We start from the raw sequence: 25,466 nt of genomic DNA on the forward strand, positions 1-25,466 counted from the left end.
TCCATCATGGCAAGGATCCCTCCTGTTGCCCTTTTACAGCCATACTATGCTCCTCCCTCTCCCCCTTCTCCACCATCTCCCACCCCATCCCTTACCAAGGGACACTTTCTGAAAAAAAATAGTGTTACCATGGCTTGCTCCTGCTTACAACTCTGCAGAGGCTTCCCATTCATTGTTCGTGGAGTAAAGCAGCACATCCTTGTCGAGAGCCCACGAGGCCCAGAAGGCTCTGACCCCTGCTGTCCACCCCCCCCTACCTACACATATGCCATACAGGATTTTCCTTAGTTCCACAAGTACACCATGTTCTTGCCCCCTTCAAAGAGGCCATTCTGTCTGCCTAATGCTCTTTTCCTGGCCTTTATTTGTCATTAGAGCTCATTGTATCCATCACTATGCCATCGCTGCCTCGTCCAGCTTAGGTTTGTGTGCACCCTGCGATTCTCCCTGTGGTCACACACGTACACTTGTCATTACTGGTCTTCATTGTTCGGCACTGTATACGCAACTGTAAGTTATCCATGCTTTTGGCTGCAGGTGTTGGAATAGCCAGTGAGCAGTGCCTTAAACGCATGGAGATTTGTTGTTTTCTCACATAAGAAGTCAGAGGTCCATGGTTATTGACAATGGTGTCCGCTCAGTGGTGTCCTCAAGGAACAGGACTCTCATTTTGTTTTGCCATCCTCAGTGTTGACGTCCTGGCCTCACGCTTGTCACCTCAAGGTCATAAGGTGCCTGCCGCAGCTCCAGGCATCACATCCTCATTCAAGGCAGGAAAATGGGGCGAAAGCCTTTTTAACTCAGAAGTTTTTGTCCTTGTCAGAAGATTCCCCAGGAGACTTTTCCTTTATCGGTCGGTCAGTGGCTAGAACGGAGCCTCCCTGGTAGGCAAAGGAGGCTGAGAAAGGGGTGTTTTTCCTTTTTAGCCTCTGTAGTGAGAGAAATGAGCAAGGGATGGGGCTGGGAATAGTTGTCGGGGAAGCTGGCCAGCCGCGACTGTCGCACTAGCTCAGCCCTGGCACGGACTCAGCCTGTGAATATTTATGGCGTGAGTGAATGAGTGCACGGATGGATACATAAACGAATGAAGTGAGTCCCACATTCACCCCAGATTCCGGTTCCTACCCCATACCTGGTCATACACTTTCTTACATTCAAACTCTGGCGACCTTATGTGTATATCGGGACTCTCTCTCTCTCTCTCTTTTTTTTTTTTTAAGATTTTATTTATTTATTTGACAGAGATAGAGACAGCCAGCGAGAGAGGGAACACAAGCAGGGGGAGTGGGAGAGGAAGAAGCAGGCTCATAGCAGAGGAGCCTGATGCGGGGCTCGATCCCAGAACGCCGGGACCACGCCCTGAGCCGAAGGCAGACGCTTAACCGCTGTGCCACCCAGGCGCCCCAACGGGACTCTCTTCTTTGTAAGGGTCTCACAGGCAGGGACGTTTTTATGGTTTTCTAAAGGACATTGTGTGCTGGGCACATGATAATTTCTTAGTATTAATTAACTTAAATACAGCAGAAAAGGGTCAAAAGAGTCACAGGAGACCAGCAGCTAAATGAAAGTAGGCAGTATGCTAATTACAGGACGAAAGGGCAGATACAAAACGTGTGTATAATACCATCATCCTAAGCAACGTATGAGGGTAAAATATTCATTTGTCATCCCATGAGTAAAAAAGAGGCAGACTCCAGGAAATACAGAGCAACTGATAGGGAATTCCAGTTAGAACGTGACGACAGCCGTTTGCCGTGAGTTGCAGTCTGGCCCAGGAATGGAGCTAGGGATTTCGAACACGTTCGGATGTGGCAGGTGTCATTTTGTGCTTCAAGAGCGTTCAAGTGAGATGCTGAGAGACAGGCTTCCTCATGCGAGTTAAGCTGCGGCCGATCCCTGAGGACAGGCCCTTGAGGGTCTACCCAATGGGCTAGGATGGGGATGGTTGCTTCTCTGCACCTTTCAAGCTCCCCGAGGATTCCAGAGCCCTGCAAGACGTGCTGTTCATCAATTCTAAGTGCAAAACCTACCCGTTAATTGCCCAAGGATTTAGCTGTAGCCCACACTTGGGGAAAAAGACAAAAAGCTTGTCAAATGAAACTCACGTCTCCCAGGGCCCTGAAATGTTTCCCATGGAACCTCCCGGCGACAGGCTGTAAATTACGGGGCGTTCTGGAACCTGGAGGAGCAGCAGGAGAGTGGAAGCTGGGGGCGCCTGGGTGGCACAGCGGTTGGGCGTCTGCCTTCGGCTCAGGGCGTGATCCCGGAGTTCTGGGATCGAGGCCCACATCAGGCTCCTCCGCTATGAGCCTGCTTCTTCCTCTCCCACTCCCCCTGCTTGTGTTCCCTCTCTCGCTGGCTGTCTCTATCTCTGTCGAATAAATAAATAAAATCTTAAAAAAAAAAAAAAAAAAAAGGAGAGTGGAAGCTGAGGTGGCCGTCCAGCTCCCGTGGCTGAAGGTGGAATTGAAGCAGCTTGTGCCGCCCACAAGCGCAGGCGCGCACGCAGAAGAGCTCACGGTCGGCCTGTCCCTGAACAGCGTTCTAGGTGCTTGCTTCCTCGTCCGAGGCGATTTCCTGACCTGGGAGAAGGGACACAGCAGGAGAGAATCTGTCTTAACTGGGTTTGGGAGGGAAAGCATTCCTGATTTCTGGCTTCCTGGTCCAGCTGTTTAATGGCGGGTTGAGCGAATGCATGCAACGTTGACATCATGGCATCCTGCCCCCCCGAAAATGCCGTTCTGCAGATATGCTGTATGAGCTAGGTCCCCACTTAGCAATTTAGATCATTTCATACTCCAGAACACCATTGAAGTGGCCGCTGCTTGTACCCTGCTCCCATTGGAAGCTGCTGGAGTGTGTTCTCTGATAAGTGATCGTAGAGCTTGTCTGCACTGTTTTACTGTCGAGGTGACTGTCTTCCTTCCCTTCATTTCCACTCCTCCCAGTGATACTGACTTGCCCATCGTTGCTCTGTTTTCTGCTTATGCACATGTGTTGTACACACACACACACACACGCACACACACACACAGTTGTCATTCCCAGTACACCAGGAGTCCAGAACTTTGGTTCCCTTTTTGATGGGGAACCACAAAAAATTACCTCTTTCTAGCCTTGTATTCTGAGCACCTTTGGTAAATGTCCCCCACATTGCGAGCATCTTTTGTGGTCTCTGATGAATGTCCACCCTTCCTAGATAAAGAAAAATTTGCTAACAGACAGCCCACAACTTACCTATCCCTGGCTTAGGTTTAAAATGTATTCATTATTTCTAATAACCTGTTAATATTATAGAAAAGGATATGCACATTGTAGAAAATTTGAAAAATGTGTAAGCCCCACGTACCCACCTCTTGGAGATTGCCAGTATTAAAACCTTCATGCATGCCTGGCCCTTGGGATCTTTTTCTATCCTTATTTCAGACAATAATCTCTATCTTCCTATTTCAGTAAAATCGGATTTTCTCTAATACTGGAACCATATTCAGATTTCCCTGCTTGACCCCAAAATGTCCCTTGCAGGTGGTTTTTCCAAGATGGAATCTGATGTGAGACCACATATTGAATCCAGTTATGGTCCTTCTTTTTATTACCTAGCACAGTCTGTCACTTCTTATATGACGCCGACTCGCTGGAGAAACCGGGCCAGGTGCCCCACGTCCCCCCTTCTGGATTGTCTGGCTGCCTTATCGCAGGTAGTTGAGTTCAGTGCTCTCGCCTCTGATTTCCTGTAAACGCAGGTTATCTGGGAAGGCCCGATGGTTTAGGTTACGCAGGTTGGTGGGCATCCATCTCGGTGATACCGTATGCTTCGTAGTGCATCACGTTACTAGTAACCGTATGTGTTTGAATGCTAGTGCAGTGGTTAGTGATGCGAGGCCTGACCGTCGATCAGGGTGAGTTCTGTGTTCCTTAGGTTGCCACCAAAATGATCCCGGTCAAGCTCAGAGTTTCCCATCTTGTGCTGTTAGTGTTTTGAGCCAGCTCATTGTCTGTGGAGGGCTGTCCTGTGCCTTGTAGGGTGTCGAGCAGGACCCTGTATTCCACCCACCATGTGCCAGCAGCACCCACCCCCTCTCTCAGGACAATCAGAATGTCTCTAGACTTGGCTAAATACCCTCTAGGGTCAAAATTAGCCCCAGGTGAGAACCAGGAAGAAAGAGACGAAGGAAGCTTTTATGGGAAGGATACTAACTTATCTCACAGCATTAGCAGGAGCATTCTCTCAGAGGTGGAAATACCAGGGCAACTCAGGACCTCAGACGTGGGAGGTCACACACTCCTGGAGTGATGCCTGTGGCTCTGCCGCACCAGTGCCTGGGGTTTCTTTCCCCTTCCTTGGTTCTGCAGAGACCAGCTGATTGGCTCAAGTGGCTCCCAGGCTTCTGCTTCAGCCAGTCCGCTGTGGCAAGCAGACGTGGCTTCTAGGTACTCACTCTCGGGGATGGGACGTTCTTGGAGAAGGCAGAGTGGTGAGCTGGGTAGACCCCCAAGAAGTCTCTTCTTCTCCAGTACCTCCGAGAGTGCCCATTTAGGACGGCTGCCCCAGCCCATGGTCTCAGCGGCTGCCGCCTACTATTTGCATCCCTGGTGCAGAGACTCTGACTCCTAGAACCCCTGCCCAGGGCCACTTACCTCCCTCTCCCAAGGACATTCTCTCAGAGGCAAGGCTAGCCACAGCACCCAAAGAGGAGGACTGGGAGGCAGGCAGAACAGCCTGCCAGCAGCCCCGGCACGTTCTCAGATAGCATCTCTAACCCCTGCCCTCGCCCCACCCTACACACCGGGCCTCACCCCTGTAGTTAGTATCCAGGTGACTTGCCAAGCCAGGGTGTGGCTTGAGAATGCAGATCGATCTGCTTCCAGCTCTGCCACTGACACCCCATCATTATCACCTGTGTCTACCTTACCTTTCTCTAGGAGATCGAGAAGTGCTAGGGGAGGGAGACAGTGGTCGGATAGAGAGGAGACACCCTGCCGCTGCTTCTGTTTCCTTTACCAGCCATCAGGCTAAACGTCAGGCTGGATATCCTCCCCCCAAACCCCCAGAAAAATAAGAGTAGTCAGGAGAAGCTGGAAGTTGGCGCTGCTGGCTGGGAAGGAGGCCTCCCGGCCAGAAGTCTCACACGGTGGCAGGGAAAGGAGCAAGTGGGCCAGTCCTTCTGGGCTTTGAAGAAAGGAAAGGGAGGTGGGGGGGGGGGGGGATGAACAGGCAGAGCACAGAGGAGGTTCGGGCAGTGCAGCTACTCTGTATGGTACCATTAATGGTGGGTACATGTCATTGTACATTTGTCCAAACCCATAGAATGTACAATAGCAGAAGGGAATCCTCGTATAAACCGTGGACTTCGGGTGATCACGTAGGTTCATGAGTTGTAACAAGTGCACCACTCTGGTGGGAGATGTTGAGAATGGGGAGGCTGTGGGTGTGTGGGGACAGGGGTGTATGGGAAATCTCTGGACTGCCCCTAAATTTTATTTATTTATTTATTTATTTACTTATTTATTTATAGATTTTATTTTATTTATTTTAGAGAGAGAGAGCGGGGGCAGGGGCAGAGGGACAGGGAGAGGGGAAGCAGACTCCCCACAGAGCATGCTGAGCATGGAACCCCAAGCAGAGCTCTATCTCGACCCTGAGACCAGGACCTGAGTGGAAACGAAGAGTCAGCCTTAACCGACTGAGCCACCCAGGGCCTCTTTCCCCTCAATTTTTTAACCGTGAACCTAAAACGGCTGTAAAAATATTAAGTCCTTTAAAAAAAAAAGAAGAAGAAGAAGGTATTGCAGAGCCAGGGAAACTAAGAATTCTAGGCACCCCAACCTGAAATACTGTGATATCTATGGTGGCCCACCTCCCACCAAAAAAAAACTAAAAACAAAACAAAAAACCCAAAATTTTAAAACTAAAGGAAGTTAAGTCCTGCAGAGATTTTTTTTCTCTTATCACTACTACCTGGATTCTATTTTTGAAATGTAAAATATAAACTCCTTCATTTCCCTTATTCTCTTGGTGGCCCTGCTTTGCCGGTCCCCTGACCTATACTTCCCCTGCATTCTGCGGAGCCGAGCACTGCCTGGGAGGCCCAGGAACTGTGCCGAAGAGCTCCTGGAGCTCCCGGGACGAACTGGACACGTTGCCCAGAGAAAAACCCTCTTTGTACCCACAGCATTTAGCATGGCGTCTGGCACATTAGCAGATTTTAAAATGAACAAGTGACTGAGTTGCCTTTTGAGTATAAGGACGTGCCAACTACTGTGTGAAGCTTCAAGGCCACGAGGAGTGAAATAAGCCTCTGAACTGTTTGGTGGAACCAGTAAATGTGTGCGGTGAGCTGAATAATGACCCCCGAGGGGGTCCACATCCTAATCCCCAGAATAGATGACCTTATGTGGCCAAAGGGACTTTGCAGATGTGATTAAGAGTCTTGAAATGGGGAGATTATCCTGGATAATCCAGGTGGGCCCAGTGGAATCGCAAAGGTCCTTATAAGTGAAGGAGGGAGGGGGGGTCAGAGTCAGAGAAGAGGTGATGAAGGAAATAATGTGATTGTTGGCCATGAGCCAAGGAATGCAGCCAGCCCCCGGATGCTGGAAAGGGCCAGGAACGTCACTGTCCCCTAGAGCCTTCTGAAGGAAGGCAGTCCTGGCCTGCAGCTCAGCAAGCTAGCCCTAAGCCCCATCTCAGACTTCGGACCTCCAGAACTGTACAAGAGTGAGTCTGTGTTGTTTTAAGCCACCAAATTTATGGTAATTTCTTCCAGCAGCCGTTAGAAACTAATGCACGGTGTATATCCCTTTCCCCCCTCTAGGGAGAATGTTTTCTGAATTCCAAATATTTAATCCAGAAATAAGCTTTTGAAATACGGTCCATTTGCATTTGGGAGTCCACCCATATTTACCTTCTTGTTCCATGTACCTATCTCCAGGGTCTTAGCAAGGCTCAATTTATTCTATTAAATGGCATCTTGATCTTCCTATGCCTCAAAAAAAACACTCAGAAAAAATCTCAGAAAAAAAATTTTTTTTACATATGTATTCTAGGACTTTAAAGTCATTTAAACGTGATAATAAGTCTGAATAATCTATTTTCCTTTATCTGGATATGAGGCTAAGCAAGAAATATGAACGATGCTTTCTAAATGAGAGAAGATAAAATTGGCACGGAAGCAGGGCAGAGGAATGATGGCATCTAGTACATTCTGGAGTTGCTTTGCTGAAAGCAAACGTGGATGCTTTGGGTTCATTTTCCTCTAAAGAAAATCTGGGGCCAGGGGTGCCTGGGTGGCTCTGTCGGTTGAGTGTCTAACTCTTGGTCTTGGCCCAGGTCATGATCTCAGGGTCGTTAGATGGAGCCCCATGTGGGGCTCTGCACTCAGTTCACAGTCGGCCTGAGATTCTCTCTCCCTCTCCCTCCCCACTCTGCCCTCCTCCCCTGCTCATGCTCTCTCTCTCTCTCAAATAAATAAATAAAATCTTAAAAAAAAAAAAAAGAGAGAAAAGAAAAGAAAATCTGGGGTCAAACTTGCTGCTGCCCCATAAAGTCCTGCTCATTTCCACCTCATACCTTGGGGATAAGAGACTGAACTGTTAGAGGTTGTAAAAGCCAAAAAAAGGAACGGTGGGTTTTGCCAGATAGGGACCAAGGTGTAAGGAAAGAAGATTCCAGAAGATTCAGAGAGCAGAAGGAAATGAGCACAAGGTCAGAGAGTCTAAAGGGAAACTTGATAAAAACTCTAAAATAGATGGGATTTAGACAATGAAATTAAATGATCCTGATTGAGGAAGGGAAGGAGGACGAGGTTCCTAAGGAAAGCAGCCGTGGGCCCTGAGTCGGCTCTGCAGGGCCTTTCTCCGATGAGCCGAGACTGGAAGCGTGCGTTAGGAAGTAGAGAAAGACGAATATAAAGGAGCCTGCCAAGAAAACGAATGGCCAGTGTGAGCTTAACCATGCAGAAAATGGTAAAAACAACAACAAGGAGGGCTTTTTAGTTCTTGAGCTGGCAGACGCTCGGAGGCGAGTGAGCGTCAGGGGGCTGATGGCCAAGCGGAGCGTGCGTGCTCGGCTGCTCTCCGGCGTCTGCTGCCCCAGCGCAGACGGCATTCCGCCCTGGAGACCTGAGGGAACGGCTCGGTAAAGGAAGAGATGGAGCCAGACCCAAGTAGAGATGGTCAAGATCGCCTGGTGGCCGGAGGTCGTTCAAGGCCAGGCCCATGAGATACATCCCAGGGTACGGGATGACCTTCAAGGGATCTCTTTAAACTACACTTTGAAAACCACTGGCAGAATCCTTGAGAAATCACTGAGTGGAGCCAAAAGTCTAATAAGGGCCAGTGTTTCCCTAATTTTCCAGGAGCAGAGAACGATAACATGAGCAGCGTTGTATAGGGAGGCAGTCTGTCCGTCCATGGCCAGACCTCAGAGTGGAACACCCACGCGGCTTGTGAATTCAGAGGGAAAAGGAAAGTGGTGAGGATTCAGAGTCACCATAGGGGGTTTGTCACCCCACGTCCTGCCAGCCTTACTAGCTTCAGGTTATGGTAGACAGACCTGTGGACCAGGACATTGTCATGGGTATAGACTCAGAATATCAGGCCTGGTAACAACTTTAATGTGATTTATTCCTCTCAAATTTTGTAGATAAAGAGACTGGAGTCCAAACAGTTAAGGAGAGTCTCTGGGCAGTATGGAGACTGGGGCCCCTCCCACATGTCCAGCCTTCCCCTTGGAGGCCCACCCAAATGCACGGTATTTCAACCAGACACCCAGCAAATGCCACAATTGGGCGCCGGCTGATCTCAGAATTATAGGTTTTATAGGGGTTCGAATAGCCAGAATCCAGAGTCTTAATTTATTACCTGGGCATCAGTCTGAACCAAGGCCTGTATGTAGCCCTGTCCTGTCATTACTTTTAAGAAATGATTCACATACAGAGACAGAATACCCGGTTCAAAATGACAAAAAAATGAGAGTGGGAGCAGAACATGGGACGAAAGAATTTACATTTTCTCAGTATGTTGAAACAAATTCCAGAACCTACAGTAGGCAATTTGAAGAGGGATAACTAATGGAGAATTTAAAAATTTTTCACAAATGCTGTTAGAGGAAGACCTCGTTCAGTAGCAGCTCCTGTGAAAAGGTCTGGAGACATCACTATAAGCAAAATGTAAACTGATAGGGTAATAGGACAGCCAAGAAGGTTCATACAGCCTTATGCTGTGCGGTGCGCCGAATATGGGTCCCCCAAAGATGTCTGTGTCGTAATTCCTGGAAGCCAGGAGTATGTCACCTTACATGGCAGAAGGGACTTTGCAGGTGTGATTAAGTTAAGGGTCTTGAGGTGGGGAGATTATCGTGGATCATCTAGGTGGGCCCAGTGTGCTCACAAGGGTCCTTCCAAGTGAAAGGGGGAAGCGGGAGGGTCAGAGTCAGAGATGTGACAATAGTAGAGGCGGGACTGATGCGGGACCCCAGGCCGAGGAATGCGGGCTGCGTCTGCAAGCTGCAGAAGGCAAGGATATGAATGTTCCTCTAGAGTTTCCAGAAGAAACACCACCTTAATGACCCATGTTAGGCTTCCAGCTTCCAGAACTGTAAGAGAATACATTTGTGTGGTTTGAGCCCCTCAGTGTGTGGTAATTGTTGCAGCAGCCGTAGGAGATGAATGCAGGCCTACGAGTGGTTAGAATGTCCAGCCGAGCGAAGGTTTTACAGCGCACTCGTTAGACCACATCTGAAATGTTAAGTTCAGTTCCGGTTTGGGTTTTCAGAGAAGTATGTTGACAAAGTCAAGGACATACCAGATATCGAAGGACCTTTAAGTCATAACAAATGAGAAAGAGCTGAAAAGATTGGGTATTTTCAGCCTGAATAGTATTAAGACATAACCATTGTCTTCAAATGTGTGAAGGGTTCACATGTCAAAGAAAGTTTAGGATCACTGTAAGCCCAGATGGCAGAATTTGAATAAGTTGGAACTACAGGGAAATTCAGGTCATTTTAACCAAGAAGTTTACAGAAGTGTAATCAGAGTGGCCAACAAAGTAAGTGCCGTGCCCTCTTAGATAGGAAGCTTCCTGTCACTGGAAGCATTTAATCAGAGGCTAATGGTTACTATTCAGCAGAGTTTGAGAGGATTCCTCCGTAAGGTCAAGGTTGGTCAATAAGACTGCTCTAAGCAGTCTCAGATTTCAAGACTTGATGACATATTTTCACTGGAGTCCAGATTTTTCCTTGTGCTAAAATTTTTCATTCTCAAAGGAAAATAAAACGCAGTAGCAGAAATTCTCACTTCTATTGCCTGTCAATGCTGTTTTCAAATCTCGTTGAGAGCTGTCATCTTAATAAGTAAGTAAAGGAGCAAGGTCACTATCTCACAGGGGATGTACTTCAGAGACCGCAAGGCCCCCACACGGGGGAGGAACCCCGGTCTCCCCATCCTGCCCTCAAGCTGGCGGAGGGGGCCCCAGTGCTGTCCTAAGAGTGGCCACACCTCAGCTTAGTTCTCACCTCCTCAAACAAACAGTACCTCCCATGGGTGGGGAGGCAAAGCAGGTGCCAGGATGTGAAAGGAAGATCATCAGAGCACGGGCTCCTCTCCAGCAGGGAACCAAGACTCCTGTAAGAATGGGGTTGCCAGGAGAAGACAGAATCTGGAAGCAGTCCATTCCGCTGAGGAGTGTCTGGGATGGCATCTTCCCCTGGCCCAAATATCTCAACACAGAAAGTGGAAGATCCAGCTAGAGGTCCACTGGCACTTTCCCACCTCTCCACATTTTTCTCTGGAAGCCGCAAATACTGCCTCTGCTTTTGGTGCTTAATTTGCAAGAAAAAGAGACAAGTGCCACATAAAACCGTTCTCCTGTGGTCATCGTCTCTGCGCTCCATCCCATCCAGATAGCAGAGGTCCTGGCAGCACCCAGGCCCCGGGCTCCCGGTGTCAGCGCTGCTGCGGGCACCAGGCACCGCCTGCCAGCCCCTGCCGGGGGAGGACGGCAGACACGCCTGTGTCAGCTCATTAAAACGTCCTCAGTCAACATGCCTGGACAAGTGTCCACTTGCCTCACACCCAGAGATGATTGTGGTCATAGCTACGTGTAGACATAATATTGACCCGCTTGATAGCATCATTCCTATGTCGCTGCCTCCCCCTCAGCCTCCCTTGTCCTCCCATTCAGCGATTTGTGTGTGTGTTTTAATACCTGCTGGCCAGATTTCTGCTTTAATTCAGTAGACTTGTTCTTAAGGCAAGAGAAAAAGAAACCATGCTCAGGGAATGGTGGCTGTGCTTTCAGAAAGGGACGGGGTTCCTTTCTAGTACCTCTGACCTGCAGGGATTGTGGGCTAGTTTGGCTCGCTGACTTGAGGATGGCAGCCTCCCCCCGCGCCCCCATCCGAGATATCAGACATCAGGCACCCACGCTTAGGGAGAAGCAGCGCCCACCCACCCGCCACCACCTGCAGCCCCGCCCCCAGCTGGCGCCGCCCCCTGCACCTCCCGTGGGTGGTGCACCTGCGCCTCCCTCACCGCAACCCACACGGGGCTCCGTCGTGAGAACGTAAAGTGGATTTTCACCCCACGAATTTTAAATATGCAGAGGCACTCTTGGCTGAAAGAGAAAAGTCACGGGTTCAGCCTTTCTCATCTCCGTTTTCTCGTCTGCACCGTGGGAATAATAATGGTTCCAAAATCACAGGGCAGTTGTGGGGGTACAGGCCTTAATTTATGGGGAGCATTTAGAAGAGGGTCTGCCTGGCCCTTAATACCCCTAAGCTCCTTTTAGCATCACTGAATGAATGCACGCACATATGTGTGGTGAGTGAAAAATTTACACGCAGATTCGATTGTTGAAATAACAGGGGGGAAAAATCACCCCTTACCTGTGGACATTTTCAGGCCTTCATGTTTGTATTTTGCACTGTGAAATACTTTTTTTTCCCTCCAGGACTACACTTTGTTATATGAAGAGGCAAAATATTTTCAGCTTCAGCCCATGTTGTTGGAGATGGAAAGATGGAAGCAGGACAGAGAAACTGGTCGCTTTTCAAGGCCCTGTGAGTGCCTAGTGGTGCGTGTCGCCCCAGACCTCGGAGAAAGGATCACGCTCAGTGGTGACAAATCCTTGATAGAAGAAGTGTTTCCAGAGATCGGCGACGTGATGTGTAACTCTGTCAACGCAGGCTGGAATCACGACTCAACGCATGTCATTAGGTTTCCACTGAATGGCTACTGTCACCTCAACTCGGTCCAGGTATAGCCTTGTCATCCACTGTGTGGCATCCAATGTCACTCTTTTTTTTTTTTAAGATTTTATTTTTATTTATTCGACAGAGATAGAGACAGCCAGCGAGAGAGGGAACACAAGCAGGGGGAGTGGGAGAGGAAGAAGCAGGCTCATAGCCGAGGAGCCTGATGTGGGGCTCGATCCCAGAACGCCGGGATCACGCCCTGAGCCGAAGGCAGATGCTTAACCGCTGTGCCACCCAGGCGCCCCATCCAATGTCACTCTTAATGCTGTTACTTAACCTTGCCTTCACACAGTGCCTTCCGGGGAGCTGGGAAACTCCCACGTGGCATCACTTGTGTTGGGTAGGTAAGCATGTGTACCCTCTACGCACTCCGTTGATCCACGGTATTTGTTGAACTATGTGCCCGGTGCTGCTATGAGCACTGGAGATCGAGAAAACAAAGAAAGAGACAATAGCTCTATTTTCCCAGAATCTACATCCTGAGAAGGATGGGGAGATGGCGGGGCGGGGGGGAGGGGGGGGACAAACAGTAACCAACAGAAATGTTGAGACCCATTAAAACAAAAGTTTAATGAGGAAAAGAAAAAAGACATGTTGGTCAGGTGGTGAGAAGAGGACAGCTGGAATGAGATATCCCAGGCAGAGGGACCAGCATGTTGCGACGACCCTGAGGTAGGGGTCTGCTTGGCATGTCGGGAGTATCAGGAGAGCCCACGGGGCTTGAAGAAAGTGTCAGGGATAGGGAGCGCTGAGACAAGAGGCCAGCAGGTGGCCCGGGACAGATCATGGATTGCCTCTCGGGCGGCAGTAAGCACTCTGGGATTTTTTGTTTCGGTTTCTTTTGGTTTGGGATCATTTGCTTGTGTGAGTAAAATGGAAAGCCATTTGAAGATTTTGAGCAAAAGTGTGGCATGATGTAACTCAGATTTGAAAATGAATACTCCAGCAGCAGATGGAAAGCAGTAAAAGCAAGGGGACCAGTTAGCAGTATTTGAGAAGTGTCTGGTTCTGAGTTCTCTTGAGTGTCATAGAGCTAACAAGGTTCTCTGACAATGACGAAGATTTTTGACAGGGAAACTGGATCAATGGAATTGCTGTTTTCTGAGACAGAGAAGTCTGTGGGAGAAGGAGGCTTAGGGGTGGCATTCAGAAGTTTGGTTCACATGGTAGGCGCTGTGTCCCTTAGACGCTGGTGGGTGTGTTCATCTTCTTAACTGATGTGTGGCAGCTGTGGGCCAAGGGTGGTACGTGCCATGTCTTCTTAGAACAACCCTAACAGGTAAGCACTGTGAATCCCCCATCTTATGACTCAAAATGGTTTGAAGTCAATGGAGTAAGGGCTTGGGGTTCTCCCCCAGCTCTTTTTAATTGGAGTGGGCCCATGACTTTGTTCAGGATTGACCCAACAAAACCTCTTCCACAGCTCAAAGACTAGAAGCACCCACTCTACCATTCCTCTTGAAGATCGTTCCACAACTATTTATAATTTTAGAAATTTATGAACAGATGTCTGAGAACAGCAGAGCAGGAGACACTGGCAGAAGCAGTGTCCCAGGAGCGCTGGTGAAAGACATGGGCTCTCAGGCACCATCGCGGCCGCTGGGTTGGATGGGGCCAGAGCTGCACCCCGAACCACCCTGTGTTCCTGAGCGAGGCCTCTGCTATTTATCACAGCCTCTAAAACTCTGAAAGCCTTTTGCCTCCCACACACACAACCTGCCCCAGCTTTCCTCCAGATGGAGGCAGGGGCAGCACCCATCAGAGCCATGACAGCATTGCTTCCCTAGGGCTCCACATCTCACACAAAAACCTAGCCCCACCACCCAGGCTATGGAGTAAACTCATATGCCTGACGAGTTTCCCAGTTATTCAGGTCTGGTCAGATGAGGACATTTTCACCTGGATTAACATCGGTGACAAAGCCATGATGTGACCATGACATGGTCAATGACTCTAGCTTCCTGCTCCACCAACCAAGAAAACAGGCACTGTGCTCTAGGCATCCAGAAGTTTTGGGCTAAGACGCACAAGACTTGATACTCCACCCCACCCCTGGAGTGATTTTAATATTCTCAAGTGATCACTAATGTTAAGGAGTTTTGCTATTAACAAATTGATGTTTAAAAAGAAATGGCCAGGGAGCAAAGCTATGTGCATGGCATTGAAAAAAGCTTTGAGCACGTCCAAGGCAACAGTGGGTCCTGTGGAATGATGATCATATTAGCCATTTCAGACCCCTGGGGAGGAAGCTTCAGGAATTCTGTATTTAACAATTTAGCAACCTAACAACGCTGCAAGACGAACAGTACCAGAGTTAGGTGCTCCACTGTTCACAGCTTCTGCCTTTGTAATTCGTCTCCCGGTCAAGGCAAAGAATCCTTTCCAGTGCCGTGGTTTGGCCGAGCAAACTGAGGTTTTTCTTGCTGACAGGCTATGTTCCTGCCTCTTCGGGGGAAATCTCAGAGTGGGCTCTCGGGTCTTCACCTTTTTATTAACTTGCTACCAAAGCACTTCTTGATTTTGAACTTAGGGATTGTTTTCTTCATCCTGTCCCTTTGCTGACTGGTGTGCATATGCACTGTGAATTTAGCTACAGAAATAGAGCACTGCAGGGTAGAATGTTCCTTTTGTTCTCATAAGGACTTTTTTTTTTTTTAATGTGCCAGCATTCGGAGTTTGAGTTTTTAGAAAGCCTACTGTATTGTTTTCCAATCTCTAGATAGCCGTTTTGCAAAATAGCAAATTATAATCCACAGAGAAGTAGGTGACCAAAAAATAATAATTTAAAGAGAAACAGTAAGGGTTCACCTTACATTGAGTAAATTTTGAAAGTTATTTAGTAACCTTTCACTTCATTCCCCCCAAAAATCTTGAGCCAGACTTTTTTTTTAAGCTATGATTGAGCTGTCTTGCCGTTAGAGTGGTGTAGAATTAATTTAATTATACCCGGAAGCCCAGGGAACGTTTGCAAGTCCAAGGTCTGGTGGATTTCTAAGGAAACGAAGCTCTAGATCACTTGTCCGTATTTTTGCCCATCCAAGAGTGCGGGAGTTTTCTCCTACACTTAAGGCTGTCAGACATGCAGGTGACAGACCCAGGGATCTTTCTGACATTAGGTATTTGATTTCCAAATTGAAGAGATTATGAGAAGTGATTATTCTATGAGAAGTTTAGAATATCTTTATTTTGGATGTGTTTTCCAACATATAACCATTGCATTTATGCTTGCCTCCCTGAATGCACACAGGGCAATAAATCTATTTCAGATGCCATCAACTTGAAAACCTGTAGATAAACCTCGACTGTCTTCAGCAGTCCATTTGTTCTGCTATTGAAATGATATCCGTCTTCCAAACTGAAATATATTAAGTTCATACTGGCAGCCTTCAACAGTGGCAGAGCTGAGGGTGAATGAGTTGAAAATGAATCACTGGCTGAGTAAATTCGGATAAAATCAGCATCTGGCCATATCATTTATCATCTCTTAGACGGTATTTTCGTGATAAATGAGATTTGAAATGGGAACCCTCTCTTTTGCCAGAGAAGGTAGGGTTGCACGTTGCAAGAAACGTGGCATCCGAGGCCAGACAGACCTGGGTTGGAAACCCAGTCGCATCACTTCCATGCCTGGAGCCTCAGTTTTCCCACGTATGAAATGGGCTGACCACCCGTGCTGCCGGGTGGTCGCAACCATTAAATGAACTGGCACGTGTGCGGCAGGCATGGAAAGGCGCATCGGAGGTGTTGGAAACGGTGCTCCCTCCCTCCTGCCCTTCCGTCCGGAGGCCGTCCTTTGAATGCAGCAACTCAAGCGGCTGGGGGGTCGGGTGAGAGTGAGCCGGGCTGCACAAGACCGCAGACTTCGGGACACGTCTCTGGGCTGTGGGTGTGGCCGGAGGACCCCTGTCCCCGCTAACCAGGATGTTGTGTTGCCCCGTGCAGGTCCTCGAGAGGTTGCAGCAGAGAGGATTTGAAATCGTGGGCTCCTGCGGGGGAGGCGTGGACTCGTCTCAGTTCAGCGAGTATGTCCTGCGGCGGGAGCTGCGGCGGACGCCCCGCGTGCCGTCCGTCATCCGGATAAAGCAGGAGCCTCTGGACTGAACGGACAGATTTCTTATGCAACAAGGAAAAAAGAAAACCGTACACAACAAATAACAAAGAAGGGACATTTATGTGCAGTTGGGACAGCAAACCAAGTCCTGGACCTAAAATTGAATAAAAAGACACATTTATATCCAATAGAGACCACACCTGTATTCATATGGGAACAATTGGAATAGTGATATCCTCAAGGTGTAAAAAAATATATAAATATATATATATATGTCAAAAGGTAGGAAATGCAAAAAAAGGAAAAAAAAAAAGTTTAAAAAAGGTGGTAGCTACAGTTGGTGCTGTGATGGCCGTGAAGTGTCCTGGGCCTCCCGAGGCCCCTGACCGGTGTACAAGCCATGAGCAGTGAGGACGCATCTCCTTACAGTTTCCATTGCCAACAGCCATCCATTGTTTCCTTTTCCTTTGTCTTTCTTTTTCCTTTTTTTTTTTTTTTTTAAAAAACAACAACAAAACACCTTGAATGAGTTTATTTGCATACGGAGGTTTCCTGTGCTCTCTTGTAGGCGGGACGGGGCAGGACTTCAGAAAAACTCATGAGCACACTGTATTCGAAAGACATTAGACGTGAAATTTTACATGTAGTTTGTACAGAAGTCACACTTTTTTGTCCGCCTCACAGATGTGAACATTACTTTGTTTTTAAACTGATCAGTTTTGCAAAGGGGCCAGAATTATTACTTGTTAGAGTTGCTCCAGTTTGAGTCTGCTGCTTTCCTACAATTTTTCAAATTTTATAATGTATTAAATACAATAAACTCTGTTTAAAAAATAAGGTCTGTGTGAAACACACGTGTGGGGATGAGGCTGTATTAAAATGAGATTTTTTTTTTCTTTTTCTAAATTTTCTGTGTCGAACATCAGAAAGAGGCCCTCAAAGCTGACGCCAGTTTTGAGGTCAAACTGTGCTTTGTTCCTTGGCCCTGGTTAGCAAGATAATCTTCCTTCTCGTGAACTTTTTGTTTATAAACTTTAGTTATCTCTCACTGTAGGGCAAACCATGCCAAAACTTAGCAGCTTAAGACAACACTCTCTCATGATTCTGTGGTTCTTCTGAGTGGCCTGGCCTTTGCTGGCCTGCTTCTGTGGCCCAGGATATCACAGGGCAAGGTTGGGCTGTGATGTCCTACATAGCTTTCCCATGGGCTGCCAATCTATACTGGCTTAGGGCCTCTCTGTGTGGCTTGGCCCTGTCCCAGTTCGGGGCTGGGTTCTAAGGGGGAGTGTCATCCCCGTGCAAGTTCTCCAAGAGGGAGGAAGCGGAAGCCGCCATGCTCTGAAAGGCCAGGCTGGGAACTGCTCAGAGCACTTAATGGGGCAGTCTGTTGGTTCAGTAGATACAGAGCCAGCCCAGATTCAAAGGGAGGGAAAATAAAATCTACCTCCTGCTGGGGAAAGTGACAAAGAATGTGTAGCGAACTTGAATCTACCATAACACCTGTCCGAAAAATCCAGAAAGTACGGCATTATGGCTCTGGAAGAAGTAGGGAAAATCTAAGAGCCAGAATGGTCCCTTCTTATTAGCCCTAGAGGTAAGAAACCTGAAGTCTCAATAACACTTTGCAATTAAGCCTTCTGCTTTTCCGAGGTATTAGTGATTCCAGGGGCTCCTCTGTGAACCCCACTCCTCTGTGAACTCACCTCCCTTCCCTACTTCCTCTTCCTCATTCCAGACACTCACAATAAACCTGGCATGATGGTAAGATTGACAGGTAAACCATAATGTGTTTCTGCTGCAGAGACGTTCCTGTAGTGATAGGCGATTTCCATCCTGAACTTTCTTTCTTTTTTTAAATTAAAAAAGTCTATGCCTGAGGACACTAGTAATGAAAATATCTCTGGCTTCTGAAACTAAAAGTAAGCTGTTAATGGCTCCTATCACCCCCTGAAACACAGAGGCCCAAACACTGAATGACTCTAGTGACTGCCAGCCAGTCTTCCCCATGGTAGTTGAGGCGAACACAGCACAGTCTCCGACCAGACGGCCAGATCCGCTCCTGCCAGCTGCCTGCTTATCCCTGTTGGACTGGAAGGACAATGCAATTGCGCTCCAATTTTGCTCGTAATCCATTCTCATTAGGCAGAAGTCCCTAAAAGCTTGAAATAAAGCAAGCACCCTGCTTGGGGACTTCTACTGGCGGTTGTCATCCTAACATTTGCCCAGCACTCTCTGGGCAGTTGGCATTGTCCCCACACACAAGACGTGCGTTATCGGCATCCACTGTCTTCTTAGTTCTAAGTTTCACGCCCATTTATACAGCTACAACCCAGTTGCCCGCTCTTTGTACAAAACCTCTCATCCAATCCAATGCAGCAAACATATCACATGTAATGTTCACACTGTGAGGCCTTAGAGCATAGATTCCCAGAATCTTCAGGAAAGAGCTGGGCATTCAAAATATAATTGAGTCACAATTGTATTTTGCCCTATTTTTGTTATCTGATATGCGGTGCATATTCAAACTTCACTTGTCAGCCCAATAAGGATCTTTATGGCTGTGCTTATTTTCCCTAAAGAGGATCTGATCAAGGCCTATGTGCTGTGTTTATTAATGTCTCTGGATTTGTCTGGTTGGTCTCTGATTGGTAGAGTCGGGATAATTTTTTTTGCTTTGCAAGAATACTGTATAGGTGATGTTATATCCTTATTACATCACTTCACGAGGATCCATTTGGCCCATAATGATGACAGTAATTTTTAAAAATTTCTATTTCTTGTTCTTGTCTTTATTTTTTTTTTTTAAGATTTTATTTATTTATTCGACAGAGATAGAGACAGCCAGCGAGAGAGGGAACACAAGCAGGGGGAGTGGGAGAGGAAGAAGCAGGTTCATAGCAGAGGAGCCTGATGCGGGGCTCGATCCCATAAGGCCGGGATCACGCCCTGAGACGAAGGCAGACGCTTAACCACTGTGCCACCCAGGCGCCCCTCTTGTCTTTATTTTTATTTCTGGCTTTCATAAATCTTAATGCATGTGGGTTATGGTTTTTCTTTTGTGATGATAATTTTAACCATTAGTTGAAGTGACATCCTCCAAACTTCTCCAATGTAAAAGTAGCTTTCTCCCTTTGGGATTAGTAAGTATTTGATGGGATGACATGGCGAGACTGTAAAATAGCCTGTTCAGCCACTTTTGCCCACAGTTTGAACATTCATTGGTAATCTTTTCCTGAACCAATCATTACCTGGGTGGTTATAAAAATGTACTTAAAAAAAACAAGCTATTTCTTCCTGATCCACTGGCATTTTAAATAACGTTTTGATTTTTTTTTTTTGAGCAAAATACATTTCTTTAGTCAGGCATACAAACTATATTCTTTGACCTCTTTTCTAAGAAGTATTTTAGAAAAATAGAATGAAGTGAGCCACTTCTAAACTGGCTTCTAAAGATTAGGTGAGTTTCTCCATAGTAATAATAATAATAGCCATGCCCTAATGTTTGCTCGATGCCAGACACCGTGCTAAGCACTTTCTCCGCATTTAACTCATTAAATCCTTATGACCACACTGGAGGGTGTATGATCCCCATTTCTCGTTAAAGAAATTAATACTCTCAGACATCAAGTAAATGATATGATAAAGGTTAATGTTCAATTAAGCTTTATAAGAAGGGCCAAAACAAACCAGTTGAGAAAAGATAAGTTTTTATGTTGCAGTAGGACGAGGAAGAAAGTAGATGATTAATTAGCAGTATTTTCTCCTTAAAACGGAAATGTGTTCCTGTATTTAGATATTGTGAGCACCCCTGACAACACGCTGGGGACTCCATGTTGGTGATACTAGGTTTCTGCCATGGGGTGCCGGGGGTGGCAGATGTTTGCACCTCAAGCAGCAGAATTAGGACATTTACTTAGCTCACTACAAGGTATTATATATAGCATATGTGTCATTTCATGTTTACAAACCAAAGACTACCGATGTGGCATTTGAAGGGTGGGGAGGCTTTTGCAAGGAAGGGGTATAGAAGAGGGCAGAGGCTTCGAGCTGCAGAAGCATAAAGCAGCTCGAATGATCAAACGATATAATGGTGTGGGATGCAGCTGGGTTAGCTGGGGAGGAAACATGGCTGGAAAAGGAAGGTGGAATTGGACAGGAGTGGAGGTTGATCTTGGGTTCCGGTCTGGGGGATGGACTGTGTTCAGGAGCTTTTGGGGAATCATGGAAATGGGGCTCTGTGGATATTCAGCTGGGGGTCTGCAGGCTGGACAGGCTGAAACAGTCTGTTGGTGTGAGGGGCAATTCAGTTGCTGTTTTTCCCACTCATCCATTCATGACCTACTAACCAGGCTAAGAACTGACATCCACAGATGTCTGAGAAATAAGACATCATCCTGGGTGTAGAGGTAAAAACTCAGCCTCCTACAAGGGCCAGGAGAGTTGCATAAATTAGGAGACAGGCAGGAGCATGAGTGCCCCATTCAAAGGGGCAGCCAGCCCCTGCTAATGCCAGCAGACTCTCCAAAAGGAGAACAAGGGTCCTGTATACTGAAACATCTCATGTTTCCTAGAAAACCTGGAAATCTAGATTTTTGTGTCATCTCTAGATGTGTGAATGTTAGAACTAATTCATTTTTTTCAAGTGCACAGATCACACAAGACATCTGCAGAGTTTGAAGCTCTGAGAATTATGAAATAATAAAACAGTTTTAGACATTCTAGAAGAATTCCATTTGGGTAAAATCAGATGCGATGGCACCACAACTAAGTTGTTTGAGGACATAACTTATTTTAAAAAATATGAAGATTTAAGGCAAACTCGTAGTCATAATATCATTTGATCATAAAGATTGAAATCTTAGGCTATAACTGGCAGTAGCTTTCATGAAATGCTTACTCTGTGCTAGGGCTTTACGGATGCTCTTTCCTTCAGTCCTCATACAAACCCTACGAAGTTGGCATTATTATCCCAATTTTGTAGATGAGAACATGGGTATGTCAAAAGATTTTGCCAAAGTCCACTAGAAACTTGGAACCATGTACACACACACACACGTACACACACACACACACACACACACACACACACACACACGTACACACACACACACGTACACACACACCCATGTTTGATTAATGCCTTGGACTCTACTCTTTCTGGTTTTCTAGCTCATGCAAAAAATATTTTGCTCTGTCCTTGGCAAGTTCAGCGTGCTTCATTATAAAGCCACTAGACAAAAATGTCACTGCAGTGATTTACTGGTATAGATCAGGAATTACTAAACCCTGAGAAGATACCGAGTCTCTGTAACCACCAAGCAGCTTTTCTTAGTGAATGTTTACGTTGGTTATATCTGGATTCCCCAAACTTGCCCATTCTTTTTTTTTTTTTTTAAGATTTTATTTATTTATTTGAGACAGAGAAAGAGAGAGCGCGAGCAGTGGGGAGGGGCCGAGGGAGAGGGAGAAGCAGACGCCCCTCTGAGCAGGGACTCTGGGTTCATAACCTGAGCCCAAGGCAGACGTAGACGTTTAACCAACTGAGCCACCCAGGTGCCCCCACACTTCCCCACTCTTAAGACACACAAAAGGCACTTGTTAAAGTTACGGGTCCAGTCAACTCCCACCCACTTCACCCCTTGTCCCCACAGATGTCCGGCATCTCAATCTCGAAGAGCCTGGGAGTCCGTACTTTAGCAGTGTCCGCTACAGGTGATGCCTTGATCAGGCAAGTTTGGAGAATCCTGGGTAATACCCCTCGCTGTGCTCCCTCCACCCAGGCTAGGAATAGGAGATGAGAATCCTCCAGGGGCGCTTTTGTGATGTGCCTTTTTATTACTTCATTGATGTTTATTAAACAATAGTTGGCTTCTATTCTTTTGAAAGCCAGATTGAATACTTCAAATGGAAGTAGAGGGGGCGGGGAAATACCTAACTGAAATTTAACCCGAGGGCCCTCGTCCTTTCCTAATTAGTTAGAGAACTGCCTGATCCTGTGGAAATAGTCCACCAGCTACAGTATTCTTCCACCTCCTCTTAAAAAGCTATCAGAGGCTTGAATGAGCAGAAAAGTTACAACACAGGAAATCATTAGAGTAGCGTCTACCACCTGTAACAATAGCTTCCTACAGGTGTGCAGGAATCTACTTTTTCCCATAAATTTTAATTAGTGTGTCTTCGAAATTGAAACGATGATTTTAGACCTTGATTTGAAAAGTATGTAAATCTATAACCCTAACCATTTACCACAAAACTCCTTTGCTCATGTTTGACCTATGTTAGATTCAGAGAGCTCAATCCCACTGTAGTTCCCATGACTCCAAGTTCATCCTCTCTCTCTCTCTCTCTCTCCCCCTCTCCCTCCCCACCCCCAGGTTCTCTTTCTCCTTCACTCTAAGTGTGAAACCCAGTATTTCATCACTCCTCCCAATCCATCTATCAGATTGCACTTGTCAGAATAAGGAACAGACAGTACAGGTATTAAATTATCCTGTTGACTAACAGGACTGAAAAAAGCCAGAGAACCACTTGCTGTGCATTCCATTCAAACTCTGGAACTTGACTCAAAAAGCCTGTTCTGGAAGTTAAAGACCAAATTCTTGTCAAAGACACATCACATTAGTTGGAAAAGAAGAAAGACCAGTAGAGGAAGTTGATTAAATCCAGCCTGAAGAGGCCTTAAAGGATCATTTAAAGGTCTGCAACTTGAGTGACCTATTTGATGCAGCTGGTTTGTGTATTAATAGTAATGGACAACTGGACTGGCAAGAGGAAATGGTGGGTTGCTGGTGGCCCTAAAATTTAAATATTTCATCCATTATTGCTCTTTATTTGAAATGATATTGTATTATTTCAAATATTGTTGTCCTAAAGTCATTCTCAAATATGTGGTCTCTTAATATATATGAAGACCAGAAAATTTGGAATTCTGTTAAGTAGACTGCATATTCATGAAAAAATTCAGTTATAGCTCTTGCTTTAAGGAGAGTAGATGTATTTCTACAATAGAACATTGACCTATATAATATTTTCCCTACAGTCATTGTAATTTCAAAATCTGACTTAGTTCCCACTGCCCCAGAAGGTAGAACTACGTGACACCCCCAAACCCTTCCAATAGCTTTTTGCCTCTGTGGTCACCATGCTCCACCCCCTACCCACACCCCCACCCACTTCTTGGAACTTTTCTTTCAAGCCAAGTTAGTCGAGTGATGGATCAAAATGATTTCTGCATAATCACTAAGAGCCTTGTGTTAATATGAAAAAAACACAAAGGCAATGACTTACCAAAAACCCAAACCACCGACAGAAGAGCAGGACGGCATCTAGATGGTATTTCACAGGGCCGGTGGATGAGCCGCATGACCGTGTGAGGCCACCAGATACTCATTTCTCAAATTCTCACCCTAAGGCATGAACATCTTTTTCTTGTGTGTCACTGCTCTTCCCAGTCTATGCTGTGTCTCCCTGCATGATCTCATCCATTGATGGCTTTCCCGCCACCTCTGCTTCAGGGCCAGCTTCTCCCAGAGCCCCAGGCAGGGTAGCCAGCTCTCAGGACACAGGAACAAATAAGACATGGTCCTACCATCTGATTTTGACTTAAGCTAAGTGAATAAGATGTAGTCTTAATTTTAAGTAATCTTACTTACTGAAATGATTAATTCCAGTATATTCGGTCATAAGCAAGGACAGATGCAGAGTCTGCAAAATATTTCCATTGGACCATCAGAATTAGTTTTTGACCCCTAGCCCTATCCTTTCTCTTTTTAAATTTCCTATCTCGATTCAGGATGCTACCTCCCATCCAAACCAGGAATCCACTTCCCACCTCCACCCCTCACTTTGGTTGGTCACCAAATTCGACATAAAGTATCTCCTAAATGTTTCTCAACCCAGGTTCTTCCTCTCCATCCCTATTACCACTTCTCAATGTCATATTAGCAACCCCTCCTATGTGGACTCTTTCTAAAAGATCTTAATTAGTTTTTCTGCTGGGAATTGGAAGCATCGTTCCTGCAATACACCCTCCCGTGGTGAGGCCTGCTCACTCACCTGTTAAAATCCTCTCCGTGGCTTCTCATTGCTTTCAGAATCATCTCACCTCCTTAGTGTGGCATCCAAGGCCCTCCCTGATCTAACTCTGCCTACCTCTCAACCTCATTTGTGGCCATCCCTGGCCTCCTGCATAATGCTTTCAACTCCCCTATGTGTCATATTATTTTAAGTCTCCCTGCTTTGGAATATATTTATCCTCTTATTTTCTTAATGACCTGCCACTCATCCTTTGAGACACCCTTCATCTATCACCACTTTCCCATATGGCCCTCAGCTGGGTGACCCTTCTCTGTGGTCCTAAAACAGCCTATTTGTACTTCTGTTATTGTACTTACCATATGATATTGAAAAATCTATTTATAGGGCGCCTGGGTGACTCAGTTAGTTAAGGGGCAAACTCTGGATTTCAGCTCAGGTTATGATCTCACGGTCCTGCAACGGAGCCCCGCATCGGGCTCCGTGCTCGGCGGGGAATCTGCTGAGGAGTCTCTCTTTCTCTCTCTCCCTCTGCCTCTCCCCCTGCTCTCACTCTCTCTCTCTCTCTCTCTCTAAAATAAATAAATAAATCTTAAGAGAATGAAAAATCTATTTACATGTCTACATCTATTGGCCAAACTTAAGATCTTCGATGGGGGAACTCTGACTTATTTATATTTATGTCACACCTAGTAGGTGCTAAAGAAATGCTTACTGATGACAGATAAAGTAAACAAATGAAGTCTATTATTCCTAGAACAAGGTAGAGTATGGGTTTCATGTTACTAACTCCATCAGCTGGAGAGCTTGTAAATACTCATAAACACTAGATTAAATGAAAATATATGTAAAGTAACTGGCATACAGTAGGGAATTGATTATTAGTAATATTAAATCTCTCAAGTACAATGGGTTATTAAATGTTTATTTGCCCAATTAAAAGTCATGGTGGACCTCCACATTTGATCAATATAGAATGACGGATTTACTTTCCCACCTGAAACAACTGAAAAACTAGACAAAATATATGAAACAATGGCTTTCAAGAGATTAGATATCAGGCAAGAGAGGACAGTGATCGCTAAGGTTGCCCTGGCTAGCTACCTTGAGGAAGTTGCTGGACATGGT

At 46.4% G+C, this 25,466-nt stretch overlaps 1 protein-coding gene across 3 annotated transcripts in view; it reads left to right on the forward strand.

Annotated features, from left to right (window-relative positions):
* KCTD1 (potassium channel tetramerization domain containing 1) overlaps positions 1–19,257 on the forward strand; it is a 174,246-nt gene extending 154,989 nt beyond the window's left edge. For all 3 annotated transcript variants that reach the window (XM_026496137.4, XM_057313167.1, XM_026496136.4), the window contains exons 4-5: positions 11,950–12,255; positions 16,196–19,257. In XM_026496137.4, coding sequence (XP_026351922.1) covers positions 11,950–12,255; positions 16,196–16,354 — 465 coding nt within the window. In that variant the 3' untranslated portion in view covers positions 16,355–19,257. The remainder of the gene's footprint in view (positions 1–11,949; positions 12,256–16,195) is intronic.
* The last annotated feature ends 6,209 nt before the right edge of the window (positions 19,258–25,466 follow it).

This window comes from Ursus arctos, unplaced genomic scaffold, assembly GCF_023065955.2.
Source record: "Ursus arctos isolate Adak ecotype North America unplaced genomic scaffold, UrsArc2.0 scaffold_17, whole genome shotgun sequence".
Taxonomy (NCBI): domain Eukaryota; kingdom Metazoa; phylum Chordata; class Mammalia; order Carnivora; family Ursidae; genus Ursus; species Ursus arctos.